Source organism: Rhinopithecus roxellana, chromosome 1, assembly GCF_007565055.1.
Source record: "Rhinopithecus roxellana isolate Shanxi Qingling chromosome 1, ASM756505v1, whole genome shotgun sequence".
In the NCBI taxonomy this organism is placed as follows: Eukaryota; Metazoa; Chordata; class Mammalia; order Primates; family Cercopithecidae; genus Rhinopithecus; species Rhinopithecus roxellana.
Genome location: NC_044549.1, coordinates 164965912 through 164981951, shown reverse-complemented (window position 1 = coordinate 164981951; position 16040 = coordinate 164965912). Strand labels below are relative to the sequence as shown.

General features: G+C 37.2%; 1 protein-coding gene across 2 annotated transcripts in view; it reads left to right on the top strand.

Annotated features, from left to right (window-relative positions):
* Positions 1 to 14030, top strand: part of CMC1 (C-X9-C motif containing 1) — a 79334-nt gene extending 65304 nt beyond the window's left edge. For both annotated transcript variants that reach the window (XM_030933044.1, XM_030933049.1), the window contains 2 exons: positions 10653 to 10743; positions 13773 to 14030. In XM_030933044.1, coding sequence (XP_030788904.1) covers positions 10653 to 10743; positions 13773 to 13893 — 212 coding nt within the window. In that variant the 3' untranslated portion in view covers positions 13894 to 14030. The remainder of the gene's footprint in view (positions 1 to 10652; positions 10744 to 13772) is intronic.
* Positions 14031 to 16040: the final 2010 nt, after the last annotated feature.

Here is a 16040-nt window from a genome sequence, read left to right as displayed (position 1 = left end):
AATTTTAAAGTTGGATAATGTGATGCTTCCAGCTTTGTTCTTTTTGTTTAGATTACTTTGCTATTTGGGCTCTTTTTTGGTTGCATATAAATTTTAGGATAGTTTTTTCCTATTCTGTGAAAAATGACATTGGTAATTTGATAGGAATAGCATTGAATCTGTAGATTGCTTTGTGCATTATGGGCATTTTAGTGACATTGACGCTTCCAATCCATGAGCATGGGTTGTTTTTTCATTTGTTTCATCTGTGATTTATTTCAGCAGTGTTTTGTAGTTCCTGTAGAGCTCTTTCACCTCCTTGGCCAGATGTATTTGTGTGTGTGTGTGTGTGTGTGTGTGTGTGTGTGTGTGTGTGTGTCTATTGTAAATGGGATAGAGTTATTTTTTGCATGTTGATTTTGTATCCTGAAACTTTACTGATGTCATTTATCAGATCCAGTGGTCTTTTAGAGGAATCTTTAGCATTTTCTACGTATATAATAATTGTTGGTGAACTACTTACGTCTTTAAAATGAATAATTTTTTCTTTTTTTTTTGAGACAGAGTCTTGCTCTTGTTGCCCAGGCTGGAGTCCAGTGGCACTATCTCGGCTCCCTGCAACCTCTGCCTCCTGGGTTCAAGCAATTCTCCTGCTTCAGCCTCCTGAGTAGCTGGGATTACAGGTGCCCGCCACCACACCCGGCTAATTTTTGTACTTTTAGTAGAGACAGGGTTTCGCCATGTTGGCCAGGCTGGTCTCTAAATCCTGACCTCAGATGATCCGCCCACCTTGGCCTCCCAAAGTGCTGGGATTATAGGTGTGAGCCACCGTGCCCAGCCAAAATGAAATATTTTTAAAAACACTAATGACTCATAATTTTGTTGAAGTGAAGATGGCCATCTTTTTGGCTCCATAATTTTAAAACATTTTTACTTTTAGATTTACAAATACTATTCCGTTTTAATAACCTTTTAAATACATCTGTCTTCAGCATTTGGATTGAGTACATTTCAACACACAGATATCATGAAAGATGGAAGAATATTGCGTTGCCCTGTTTTTAGCACAGCGGGTTACAAGTTTTTGTTACATTATACTTCATGAAAAATCACTCCTGTTAAATGTCTAATAGGATGAGAATACTTTATTTCCTTTTTGTCCTTAAATATGTATTATTCAGGCCAAGTCAAGAGAATTGCTTGAGGCCAGGACTTCAAGACCAGCCTGTGCAATGTTGTGAGACCTTGTCTCTATGAAAAGTAAAAATAAAAAAATTAGCTAGGCATGGTGCCACACACTTGTAGTCGTAGCTACTTGGGAGGCTGAGGTGGGAGGATCACTTGAGCCCAGAGTTCAAGGCTAGCAGAGAGCTATGATTTTACCAGTGCCCAGCCTGGGTGACAAGAAAAAAAGTATTATTCACTCATCAGTTCCTGATTTTGAGAAAATTTATCTGGGATACTGTCATCTGAAGACTTATAGTCAATATGATTATGTGCTTATATCATCAATGTCATCATCTTCTAAATTCTAGAGTGCTGCTGTTGGTTTCTTTGCATTCTTCTAATTCATCAAATAATTGCAAAACATCTTTTGGCTGGTTTTTCCCTGTACTGTGGTAGCATATTAGTTTTCTATTGCTATTGTAACAAATTATACAAACTTAGTAGCTTTATTAAGACAATACAAATTCATTATAATTTAGTTCCATAGTTCTGAAGTGTGACAGGTCTCACTGGGCTAAAATCAAGGTGTTAGCAGAGCTGTGTTTGTTTCTGGAGGCTCTAGGGGAAAGTCTGTTTCCTTGCCTTTTTCAGCAAAGGTGAAGGTATTCTCTTTTTTCCATCTTTAAAGCCAGCAAGATAGAATCTCTCTGACTCCGCTTCCATCATCTCATCTCTTTTCTCCTGTTCTCTTCTGCATCTGTCTTTCACTTTTAAAGACCCTTGTGATTATTTCGGGCCTTCCCAGATAACCTCCCTATTTTCAACTGATTAGCAAACTTAATTCTGTCTGCATCCTTAATTCCCATTTTCTATGTATCTTAACATATTCATGGGTTTCCGGGATTATGACTGGGACATCTTTGGGGACTGTTATGCTACCTAACATAGGCAGAAAATGAAAAAAAAAATTCAAATCTTAACTGTATTCAGTGAAAGCTTTAAGAAAAAAGAAAAGAAAAAGCTACTTTTATATCTTCATAAACAGTAATACAATACATTGAATAATATAGTAAATATGATGGAATAATGGAAGCTTTATTTCACTATTGCATCCTTCTAGAGGATTTCATCATTTTCTTTTCTTATTGTAGTTATTTTTAGCATAGTTGGAAATAACTGACAGGCCATGATGCAATAATTTCTACTATGATGAAATTAAATGTTTGAAGATACAGAAAAAATAAGATCGATAAATTATATATTGAATCTTAGCTTTACACCAAGATCAAATGATCCTATTTGATAAAATGAATTTTGTTGTATTAAAAATATGTCAATTTTCTTTAGATTTTTGGAGGACTCTAAGAACGCATAAAGTCATAAAATATCTTTGAAGTCATTATAAAATTACTTGTAAAAGAAACCTGCACTGGTGGCTCACGCCTGTAATCCCAGCACTTTGGGAGGCTGAGGTGGGTGGATCACGAGGTCAGGAGATCGAGAGCATCCTGGCCAGCATGGTGAAACCCCATCTCTACTGAAATACAAAAAATTAAGCAGGTGTGGTGGCACATGCCTGTAGTCCCAGCTACTCGGGAGACTGAGGCAGGAGAATCGCTTGAACCTGGGAGACGGAGGTTGCATTGAGCCGAGATCATGCCACTGCACTCCAGCCCAATGACAGAGCGAGACTCCGTCTCAAAAAAAAAAAAGAAGTCTGCAAAACAAAAATTGGGTCTAGTGGACCCTGATTTTATACTGAGGGTCAAATGCTTGGTTTCCTTGCTTTCTCTGATGCCACATAGTCCTCTGTATTTTTCCAGTTTCTTCTTTTTCTCCTAGCGTGAAGTGTTAGGATTCCTCAGTGGTTGTCCAGGGCCTCTTTTCATTATTTTTGTTAAGTTACTGCTATCAAAACAGTATCTTCAGAACTTGCTTCAGAATCATAGCTAACTGCCTTCTACTTGGATGATTCACAGGCTCCCCAACTGAACATGTCCTAAATTCGTTGTCATCTTTATTCCATCTTCCTCCACCAAAACAGAACAAATTCATATGCTATTCCTTTTTGGTGAGTGTGTATTATGTACAACAGTGCTTTTGTTTGTTTTTCTGGTGTTTTTTAAGTCATCAACCTGGGCCATCATGCACCCAGCAAGAAAATTAGGGGTTATCCTTGACTCCTCCTTCTATTACACTCATAAATAACTATATTCCAAGTCCTGTTAGTTCTCTCTGGTTTCATTTTTATTCACTCACTTCTGTCCTTTCCTACTTGTCTGCCACAGGTTTAAATGTTTTTAGCCCCTTGGACTGTTGTACTAACTTTCTATCCAGTTTTCTTATTTCCAGTTCTGTTTCCCCTGCCTACTCTAAAGTTCTGTGCAGAAGAAAACATGATCTTGTCATTCTACTGCGTAAACCCTTTTGAGGATTTCGATAATCCTTAGAACACAGCCTAAACATTTGAATATTGCCTACTGGTCATACTTGGTGCATACCTTTTCTCCTCCACCTGACATCCACCACACACACACACACACACACACACACACACACACACACACACACAAGCTAATAGCAAATGTACCAACCATTCTGAATTATTCTCTGTAATATGTCCTGCCTGTTCACCTCCAGATCTTCTGTGCCCTTGCCTTTGTCCAGAATACTGTTCCCTCTCTTCCTTTGCTAACACAGCATGGTGTACATCATAGCTTAAGAGTACTTCATATTGGAATTCCCTCCTGAGTATGTTTGAGGTTCCCATTCTGTGCTTCCATAGCACCCTCCCTGCCCAGAGCAGGTATCAACTCAACTGTTAGCATTTGAAGATTACTTGTCTTCTTCAGGGACTGTTGTTAGCTCCCACAGAGTAGGAACCCTGTCTTTCTTACTCTACATGGTAACCCCAGAAACTAGCACAGTGTTTAAATGCACAGTAGGTACTTTGAAAATGTTTGTTGAATGAATGAATGATATTTTATGAGCCCCTGGATAAATGAGAAAATACTTAAATATTGTAATTTATTGAATCAGCTAATACATGTGAATCATTAATTAACTCATTGGACAGTGCCTATTATAAACACAATAAATATTAGCTATTATTGTTGCTATCATGAAGATAGGAATGTAGGTAATTTTTTCTTTTTCGTTCTACTTTGGTAATTAAAGAAAAACTAACGCAGTATTTACAAATGAATCTTTTCTTAAAAATTAAGGTAATGATTTGGTGATTTCCCATCTGCAGTGTATAGATTTGCCTTTGAAAATGGAAATGTTTTTAAAGGTGTAGTGCAGGAAGAAGCCTCTCTTTCAATATATGTCCTGTAAAATAGCAATCCCCAGCCTTTTTGGCACCAGGGACCAGTTTTGTGGAAGACACTTTTGCAGTGGTTTCGGGATGAAACTGTTCCACCTCAGATCATCAGCCATTAGTTAAGAGTCTCATAAGGAGCGTGCAGCCTAGATCCCTTGCATGCACAGTTCTTCACAGGAGGGTTTGTGCTCCTGTGAGAATCTAATGCCGCTGCTGATCTGACAGGAGGTGGAGCTCAGGCAGTAATGCTCGCTAGCCAGACGCTCACCTCCTGCTGTCCTGCCCAGTTCCTAACAGGCCATGGACTGGTACCAGTCTGCAGTGCAGAATTTGGGGGACCCATGTTGTAAAAGGTGTTTATCATTTCTAGACATTATATTTTTCCGTGTGAATTGATAGTTTTATGGATCTTTAGAAAATTTTGGTACTGTTTTTTTTTTTTTTTTGTAGGGGTGGGTGGCTAGAATGTTTGCTGGAAAAGATTTGTGCACCTTTTTCAGCTTACTTGAATTTATCCTAATTTACTTCTCATCGAATCTGAAATTAATTTATATTTGGCTTTGTCTGTGGGTTGGATTCGATTCTTTCCAAAAGCCAAAGTACTTAGATCATTGATGCAGAGGTCACAGGGAGACCTACAATTGTGTTACTAAATTTTATAGACTAATGTATATGAAGTCAGAAGCTCATGAAATACTATTCATGCTGTTGATTATACAGAATAATGTGCTGTGTGTCCCTCTGGCCTTGATTTCCTTCAGCTGAGCAGTCATGAGAAAGAAGAGGACAAAAATACTGTCTTCATTGTCTCTGCTTTGGTTCAGACTTTCATCACTGCATTGAAAACTGAGGGTGACCTCCTGTTGTCTTCAGGCACTTTTTACTTCACAGCTTCCAGAAGGGATGATGATTACTGAGAGTGGCGCAGCTCTTAGGCATCGTCTAGAGGGACCTGACATTAGACTGTTCACTACAGAAGCATTCACATAGAAGATAACTTTTCTTGAGAAAATTTAGTTGTAGATTTTAATTTACATCACAGATTTAAAACTGCAGATACCTTTGTCTGAAGGGAAATCTTACTAAAAGTCAGCACTTAGACCCTCTTTCAAATTTTATCATTTTTAGTCCTATGTTTTTAAAACCTCTTATAATTCACTAACTGTTCGAAAGATCTTTCCTACATTAAGTTTAAAGTACCTCTCTGCTTTTATTCTTATTTAATTTTATGTAAGGAAAGTTTTGTGATTCAGATTCCTGTTTATAGAGTTGATATGATGTATTATGAATTTAGGGTGATTTTATGCCCTACTATGTTCTTTTTTTTTTTTTTTTTTTTTGAGACGGAGTCTTGCTCTGTCGCCCACGCTGGAGTGCAGTGGCCTGATCTCAGCTCACTGTAAGCTCTGCCTCCCGGGTTCACGCCATTCTCCTGCCTCAGCCTCCCGAGTAGCTGGGACTACAGGCGCCCACCACCTCGCCCGGCTAGTTTTTTTGTATTTTTTTTAGTAGAGACGGGGTTTCACCGTGTTAGCCAGGATGGTCTCGATCTCCTGACCTCGTGATCCGCCCATCTTGGCCTCCCAAAGTGCTGGGATTACAGGCTTGAGCCACCGCGCCCGGCCCCTACTATGTTCTTTAATAAACAGGATGTCCTAATTTTTTTCCACCTATTAAGATGATGGTGCAGTTATGGAAATATTGACTATAGCTTATATGTTAAAATTCTAAATTATATTGGTATCCAAATATGCCTTTGGTTTTTGTAATGCTGGGAGAAAATAGGCATTTTTTTGAAGACTTTACTGGCTAAGGAAATTAAAGTACTGAAAAGTTAGGAATAAGTGCTGTGTCTAAAGATAGTTGTGAAAAAATTCATTTTAAAATCAAATTAATGGAGATATGAACAGAGTGGTTCTAATCAGAGAAATGAAATAATGGGGATTATTTCTTTTAATTTGGTGTGTTTTAAAATTGTCATCTCAGTGAATGCTTTAGTTCTAACTGGATAACTGCATTTGCAAAGTAATGATGTTGCTTGAAACTGACTATGTGCAGAGAAAGTGTAAAAGATGAACTATCTGCTATTTCTAGTTCAGTGCACAGTTGCCATATTTATCCTTTGCTCGATTAAGAAACCGATATTATTGGGAATTATTTAAATATTGAAGTATATCTGGAAGTTCCATAAATTAAATAAGTTAAAAAATTAATTACTTCTGTTACTGTTTTATATGGAAGCTCCCAAGTTTTTTTCATATCATAGTTAAACTGGAAATTATATAGGCTACTGGTATTTAATTACGATGTGAATAATTATTTTATCCATTATGTTAAAGTTAGGAGAAGACTTTATCTCTTTGTGTTTTTTTTTCCTAGATAATCTTGAGCCAAATTTAATTATATCCAAAGAATTTTTTTTTAATTATTTTTTTGAGGCAGAGTCTCACTCTATTGCCCAGACTGGACTGCAGTGGTGTGATCTCAGCTCACTGCAGCCTTCCGTTCCTGGGTTCAAGTGATTCTCCTGCCTTGGCCTCTCAAGTAGCTGGGATTACAGGCGCTGCCACCATGCCCAGCTGATTTTTATATTTTTAGTGGAGATGGGGTTTCACCATGCTGGCCAGTCTGGACTCAAGCTCCTGGCCTCAAGTGATCCATCCACCTTAGCCCCCAGAGTGCTGGGATTACAGGCGTGAGCCACCGTGCCTGGCTTCAGAGAATATTTTTACCAATAATATATGATATTACGTGGTTTCCTTAAGATAAATGAAGAGTTTACAAAAGAAAGACACAGAATTTTATGTTCTTGATATCTTAAAGAAAAAATTGAGTGCTCATTACTTTAAAGCTTTGAATAACTTTTAGCAATCTCTCCACATTCCTACTGTTTATTGATACTCTTTTGTATTATCTTAAGATAGACTGAATTGAATGAAATTTGATTTTTATGGTTTTTGATAGTAATTAAAATTATTGATAGAATCAGATATACAAGCTCTTTAACATTTAACATAAATTGAAAGATGGCAGTGATTTAAATTGGATTTGTTTCAGAATTCGATTTTAGAAATCAGTTGACAGTATTAGCAGCATCACTATTATATGAATATATGCTAATGTAGAATGAAAGAAAGGTCCTCATTAAAATCTTGTTGCTAAACAAGTGACAGAAACCTTACAGACAGCTTTAGGCTTCAGGTCAGTCACATTTACTCCTGAAGAGATATGGACAAGTGTGAAAGTATATAGACTATGCCTTTATTGTGATCAGAACACATAAATGCTATTTTGTACCAGTTCCCTACCAAGGACATTTTTAGTAATAGTAGACAAAACAAATCTTAATGCAATGCCTAAGCATCCTATTCTCAAGTAAGGTAAAATATTGGGTTTGTTAAATTCAGAAAGTAAACATTTGCTAACAGCCATTGTGTCTGTGTTTTCCAGAAAAGGACTAAAGTTTGGTCAACTAGTGTGTTTTCATGAGGCAAAATTCATTATCTAATTACCTTTCTTCCAGACATTATTTGAGTGAACTGGTCTGGTATAGGTATAGTAAAGTGACAGGAAAGGTAAGGTGGTGCAGGTGGATCCGGCCCATGGTTCGTTACCACTATTGAACATGGCAGTTCTCTTAAAGAAGCCTTTAGCTAGATTTAGCTAATTCCGGATTAACTTTATATACATATTGTTTGAGGATTGCCCATGTCTTTGGGGATCGTAGTCTTTGCTTATATAAAGGTAGATCTTAACATCATGCTGTAAATAGAAAAATTAACATGTAAGAATAGATAGGCATTCCAGAGTGAAAGATAATTGACTTTTAGATAGCCATGTGGCTACCCTTCAGCGTCTGCACTGAAGGTGAGCTGGCTGTAAGTCCGCTTTGCCTTTTGAGTGTTAGGGAGTCCTTAGTCAAAGGGCACAAAGGAATTTCCCTTGGTTTGATTTGACCTGTGTGCCCAGCTCCTCTGCATCAAGAGGAACAAGAACATTGGTAGTTGGAATAAAGAAGATACTTGATTACATTTAGAGTCTAACAGGCTGGGTTGGGAATGAGAGAGCAAATGTTGGGACTGCTGAGACTAGTGAAGCAGAAGCCAAAGGGAACTAATCCTGTGTGTCCTTGAAGGGGAATACTATGTATCAACTCATTTCATGTGATCACGCACATTATTTGAATTAAAGTCATTTCTTGCATCCCTTGTTCCTTCTTCCTATTCCACCAATTTTCTTGGAAGTATCACTATGATGTTGTGAGTGGATACAGGTATCTATGCTGTAGGACTCTTGACTCTTGTCCCAGCAAAGCCCCCATAATGAATTTTTTTTTTTTTTTTTTTATTGAGACAGAGTCTCACTCTGGTACCCCAGGCTGAAGTGCAGTGGCGCGATCTTGGCTCACCGCAACCTCCGCCTCCTAGGTTCAAGCGATTCTCCTGCCTTAGCCTCCTGAGTAGCTGGGATTGCAGGGACTTGCCACCACGCCCGGCTAATTTGTGTATTTTTAGTAGAGACAGGTTTCACCATGTTGGCCAGGCTGGTCTTGAACTCCTGACCTCAGGTGATCCGCCCGCCTCGGCCTCCCAAAGTGCTGGGATTACAGGCTTGAGCCACCGTGCCCGGCCCATAATGAATTTTTTATGCATTTAATCTCATTTTTGGTTGCTTGTGGTTTAAAAATATTTTTGTTACATAAGTATGTATTTTCATGAACATTCCTAAAATTATCTGTTTAAGACAATTATAAATAATGTATAATCCCAAGTACCTGGAAGGATAACACATAGCTTCAGAGAGGGATCTTGATTATTTTGTATTTTAAAAGTTACAAAACATTTGAGAAAACAATCCACAATTTATTTTTATTTTTATTTTTTTGCCTACAGCTTCTTTGTAAGGACGATGTTTAAGATCTCACTTGGAAATAGTTGCTTACTTACAGTAGATTAGGGGTGGCAGAGTCTGGAACTAGAGCAGCCAGTGGTCAGAAGGAGGGACCAGAGTAGTTCACGAGAGTAGCTGCAAGAGATGAGGAGCAAAGCATATTGTCCTGTGTAAGGGATGAGACAGGACTGAGTCTGACCCAAAGCAAACACAAGACAGAGTAGTAAGTGGCCCAGCTGTGGGTAGCATAGGTACCAGGCTTTTCTGGGTTTGTGGTCCTGAAAAGGCAGAATACTCAAGGTGCCAATACAATTTAAAGGGCAAACTAGCAGAGTGGAAATTTGAAAGAAAGCCATTTGAAATATCTAGGGCACCTAGAACTTCCTTGGGAATGAAATGGGAGTCCTGTTATTAGAAGTTAAGAAACCATGGCAGGGTTGTGTAAAAGCAAAGGGATGCCTTGATGCCATCAGGTGGGAATCCACCGGCTTTTGTTGCCGGGTACTAAGAAGACATGCAGAGACTAGACAACAGATACCAATGTCTGCAAACAATTCCCCTTCAAAGGAGGAGGCAACTCTTCGTATTTCTCCTGGAATATACAGTCATGCACTGCATGACGATGTTTAGATCAACGATAGACTACATATGTGATGGGGTTCCATAAGATGATAATGCTGTATTTTTACTGTACCTTTTCTATGTTTGGAAATGTTTAGATACACAAGTACTTACCTTTCTGTTATAATTGCCTGCAGTATTCAGTACAGTAACATATGGTACAGGTTTGTGGCCTAGGCTATAGCAAATAGCCTAGATGTCCACTCAGCTGTACCATCTAGGTTTGTGTAAGTACACTCTGATCTTTGGACCATGATGAACTTGTCAAATGATGCATTTCTCAGAACGTGTCCTCATTGTTAAGCAGCCCATAATTGTACTGTTTCTCTACTAGAAATCCTATCTCTACATGCTGTCTCTTTGAAGTCTCCTTGCCCTTCATCTCAGAAGTCCTCTCTCGCTCCTCTCAAATCACATTTATTTCTACAAAGTAAATATCACTCATCTTATTCTGCCTTTTACTGGTGTACATGTCTTTTGTTGAGCTTGACACCATGTGCCAAGCACAATCTACATAATAGATGTTCAAGGCTGCAGTGAGCTATAATCATGCCACTGCACTCCAGCCTGGGTGACAGGCTTTCTTCTAAAAAGAAAAAAAATTGTATGTGTGTGTATGTGTGTTTATATAGATGTAATTACAAGTAATTTTTTCCTTCCAAATTTATTTCAGATTTTACCAAATGTTGCAAGAACTCTGGAGTTCTTATGGTAGTAAAATGCCAGAAAGAAAACTCTGCGTTGAAAGAATGTCTAACTGCTTAGTAAGTAGTTATCTCAGTGTTTGTGCTTCTGTGTGTATTTGTAGTAGATAAGAGTATGTTACGTAACTCATTACATGTAATATATTCTGTACCTCTCCATTCCAAATTTATCATATTGTTGGCTGAGTCTAAAGTTCCAGTATCGTCTTTAAAATGCAACATATTTATGAGTCTTTTCAAATTTTGTCAGCATTGTATCTAATTAAAAAGATGAAGTCAGCAGACAAAAATACATGATTTTTCACTATTTAGCAAATCTTTTTTCATGAACAGTCTGATCTGTAAAATATAGTACAGACTGATATTTGTTTATTCTGTTGTGAAGATAACTGAATTAAAATATCTCTGAGACCTTCTCCAGCCTTGTGATTTGTTGGATTAATATAATTTAACTCCTAGAAAACTGAGATAAATCATATGGATGATATAAAGGTAAATTTAGATTTTTGAAGTTAACCAGATTAACTTTTAAAATAATTTTATAATATCATGTTCACTAATGTTTTGTTGTAGTTCCTTAAATCTAAGTAAAAATGTGTGAAGTTCTTTGAATTCACATGCTGATTTATTCACCCAAGTTCTATCGCCCACATTATTGACAGATAATATTGTAGAATACTTTAGCAAGTATTGTTAATTGAATGTTGGGAGATCTTAGTTTTCGTAAGCCTTTATTTCCTTTAATTTCTCTAGCCTGTGCAGTGTATATGTCAGTATGATATATGTCTTAGGGGATTAAATAAAAAAGTAATGAACACCTGAACCCTACATTTCTTTAAAAATAAAATATGTACGCATAAACTTATAGACCTTTTTTTAGAATGGTGGAGTTGGAAAAGACTTTAGAGATAATGTAAACTCATCTCTACATTTGCTATATTTGTAGATGATGAAACATAATCAGTGTTGATTTTTTTTCTTAAGTTAATATCAACAGCAGCCCTTATTTATGGTCTAGGCATTGTACTCAGTGCTTTACCATAGAGGAGTGAAACTTCATTCTGTGACTTAATATTCTCTCAGTTCTATTCCCGAGTGCTTCCAAGAAATGTTTACTAAATAAACGAATCCCTTAAACTTTTGTATGACCGAATTGTTAAATTCTGTCTCATATAGATTAAATAATTTTTATCTCTCAGATTCAGTCATCATAATTGTTATTGCTAGTTTGACATATTATCCTTCACTCCAGTCGGGGCAGCTCTAGAGCAGAGTAGACAGGAGTCTAGACTGCAGAGGGCAACCTGGGTTCAGCTTCTGCATCAGTGAGAACTTAGCTAGCCGTGTGACCTTAGGCAGGCTCTTCATTGTAAGAATGAATAATTACACCTTATGGAGTGATTGTGAGGTACTGTATGTAAACACAGTTACCATGATAGGTATTCAGTTAATATTAGCTCTTTTTTGATTAGTATTTGTTACTATTTATCTGAATATTAATCATTTGAATATCCTTCTCTCTCTCACCCCCTAGAAATACAAGAAGAAAATAAAAGATTCTAGTCCATCTGAGGGGAGGAGAGGGGCTAGGAAGGATGGCTGTTTCTGCTTGCTTGAGGAGATAAGCAGTGGATGTAACAACTGAAAGTACATGGAAAATTATTAGGGAAAACTTGACTTTGAGTCCCCAGATACACTAAGAAATAGTATTTGTTCATCTTTAAATAAGAGGGTGTTCTTCTTTGTTAATTACTATTGACATTTCCATGAAATGAATGTAACTGCTTATCCTCTCTCATTTTGAAACATTGTTTTTGCTTACCTCTTACCTTCATTTGTAATCTGATTTCTGTCCTTACATCACTGAACCTGCTCTTTTTAAAGGCTCTAATGGGCTGATGGTAGACAAATCCAACAAATTGTTCTTTCTCTTTTATTTGACCTCTCTCTGGCAATCCCTTCTTGAAAGTCTCCTCTGTCTTCCCTGATAATATTTTTTCCCATTTTCCCAACACCTCTCTGTACTTCTCAGCCTTTTTAATCTACTCCTTAAAGTTGGTGATTCCCCAAGTTCTCTTCTCATTCTGAAAGCTGAGGAAGTTTAGTTTGCACCCATGAATTCAATTACTTACTATAGAAAGTAACATTTGTTTCTTTGTTCAAGTCCAAAAATGAACTTGGCTCCTTTTGCTCATCCTACGTGTCTTCGTGAATTATACAGTAGTCTAGTATCTACAGTCTTGTCTCCTAATTCTAACTGGTTATTTCCTGTTGATTACTGAAATTTCCCGCACATATCTCTTCCTTTTCATTCCTACAGCTCTTCTTTTGGCCTGTGCCTTCATCATTTTTTGCCTGGATTATTTTAACCATTTATTGGCTATCTTGCCTCTAACGTTGCTTGCCCCCTTTTGCCCTATCTGCCACATGTTGTGTCAGATTCATCCAAGACACAAAACTGATCTTACAGGTGAGGTGTTCTATTAATTGTGCTGCATTTTCTTCAGGATAGATTTTCTTAGTATAGCATAAAGGGCACATCATGATTTGACTTTTGCCCATTCCGTCTTCATTTCAGGCCTTTTCTCCTATGTGCATAATCTGCTATAGTGGTACCTATCTACTTGCAGTTTTTCATGCATTAGTTTTTCCTCATCCACGTGCCTTCCCACACTTGCCTTCTGTATGGATTTCTGTTGGTCTTTCAAAATACAACTCAAGCATTTCCCCTTGATATCTCTGCCTTCCCCATTTCTTCCTTGTTTCCATGGTGCACTGGGGCATACCTCTGTCACAGTATTTTGTACACTTAATTTTAATCCGGTCTTTACTTGTCCTTTACACCGTGGGTTCCCAGGACAGGAGCTGTGCTTCTCACTGCTCTATCCTGTGACAGTGCTATATAAAAATGAATGATTTGGTCTTCAGTTTGGTAGCATAAAGTTAACAGTGAATTTGTAACCATTACTAAAAGTGTGCTTCTAAAGATTGAGCCTGATGAACCAGATGTCTGAATATTAGTAATTAAAGTAGGCTTACATTTAACACATGCAAGATTACTTTAAAATATTTTCATTTCCTTCTCATAGCTATAATGATCCAGCCTTTTATGAAGAATGCAAAATGGAATACCTGAAGGAAAGGGAAGAATTCAGAAAAACTGGAATTCCTACAAAGAAAAGGCTACAGAGGGTTCCAACAAGCATGTAGGCGGATACTCAAATGACATTCAGGAACTCTAATATTCATGGAAGTCATTTTATAGTATAAATCACCTTAAATAATGAACTCAAGCATGTATGTTTGCTTTAATTATGGAAATACTGAAATAAATATTTTACTTCAAAGTTCTGGTTTCTTAAATGGGAAAGTAGTAGTTACTGAAGTGGGATATGGTTTTCCTGGTCATTCTGGACCTTTTGAAAGTTTTTCCACAACTATAGTTCTATAACAGTGATACTGATTTTTTACAGTCCAATATGGTCCTTATATTACTTTTCTTCCAATGTATAGGCTAATGGGTAATCATGGGAGCCAAAACTAAAGAAAAGCAGGAATGGACACCCTTCAAAGGTGTTATTTAATAACTAGGCAGTATAGCAGGATGGCTATGAACCAGAATCCTTCCTGATTCTACCACTTACTAGCTATACAACTGTGGAAGTAAATCTAACAGTTTCTGAGGATGTACTGAGTATTGCATATAGCAGCTACACGTACAGTGTATAAGACAGTGCTTCAGACCTGGTGGATGCTCTTATATTGGTAGTTACTGTTAGTAGTAGTACAGGCTCATTTGGAAACTATCTTAGTCCATTTTCTGTTGCTATGGGAGAATACCCAAGACCAGGTAATTTATAAGAAAAGTTTGTTTGGCTCACAGTTCCGGAGTTTATTTGCCAGCAGCTTCTGGCAAGGGTTTTCATACTGCATCAAAACATAACAGGGTGAAAAAATAGAAGGACAAACAAGTGTGGGCAAGCTTTTATAACAACCCGCTCTCTTGAGAATTTATACCTGCAATAACGGCATAAATCCATTCATGAGGGCTCCACCCTCATCACCCTATTACCTCTTAAAGGCTCGGTCTCTTCGTACTGTTAAATTAGCAATTAAGTTTCCAACACATGAACTCTTGGGAGACACACTCAAACCATTGCAGAACCATAGATAAGGAGATACTTACATGAATTAATTTTACTTACATCTTTGATGTAGAATTTTCTAAAACATATGTTCTTAACCTGATAACTTGGCTACTGAGTCCTTTAATCTTTCATTGTGAAAAGTTATCTTTCTAGGTGAATTACCATCCTGTAACATAGTAATGGAGTCAGGAAGTAGTATAAAAAATTTGTGTCCCAATTTAATAATTTGAACTTTTATATTAAAAGTTATTTTTCCCCATGAGCTGTTAACTCTTCCACAGCCACTGTAACTAGTTTCAAGATAAGTAAATTTTATGTATATTTTCACACAATCCTCATTAAAATCACAAATAGAAATTACTACCCACTAAGACAAGGTTTAACTTTCCCTAATCCCATGAAATAGATCTGAGAGATTTTTTTTTTTAAGAAAGAACTTAAAATACGACACTGAAGAATCAATAGATGTTCAAGTTCCACACTTTACTCTTGAGTGAACCACTCAAAAACTATTTTACTCTTATTTGAAATACAAAGAAATCACATTTTCCCAGGCCACAGATCAAAAGGAGGGAGATTACTAGAGCAGACAAAAAGCAAAGCAAATACAGAAATCTAGAGACCACACAGCACAGGGGCAAACCTGCCCGTATTTCCACATTGACCTTTGGTATTGGTGCATTTCCTAGAGCACAGGAAGTTACCTGTTTTGAGAGAGAATGGAAAAGTTACTTTAAGAAGCTAGTGAAATATACAATCTGTGACTATTTTATAGCTTTAAAATCAGGAGCCCACTTCATGTAGAAAATTCACTTATGTATATGTTGCTTTCCCCATAAAAGCCAAATTAGATTATATAATATAATATGTTCATCCTCATGTCAAAGACAACCTCCATACTGAAGATTTTTTTCACCTGGTACATCTGCCTCAGTTGTGTCTTGCTTGCTTATGGGTGCCTGTTGATATTCTGTTAATATGTGATAACCCACAGGTTTTTTACCCCTTAACATACACCTTCTCCAAGTAGCCTTTCTGAATTGAGATCAGTACTTTGTTGTCACATGATTCAGTTCTTCAAGTCTGAATTTTCCCATTTATTTTGGTTTTCTAATGTTTCACATAGGCACGTTCCTGCTTTTAAGAGTTCAGTTCCATTTTGGCAGCAACTCGGTAAGTCTTACAGATGTAAATTTTACTTTAGCTAAT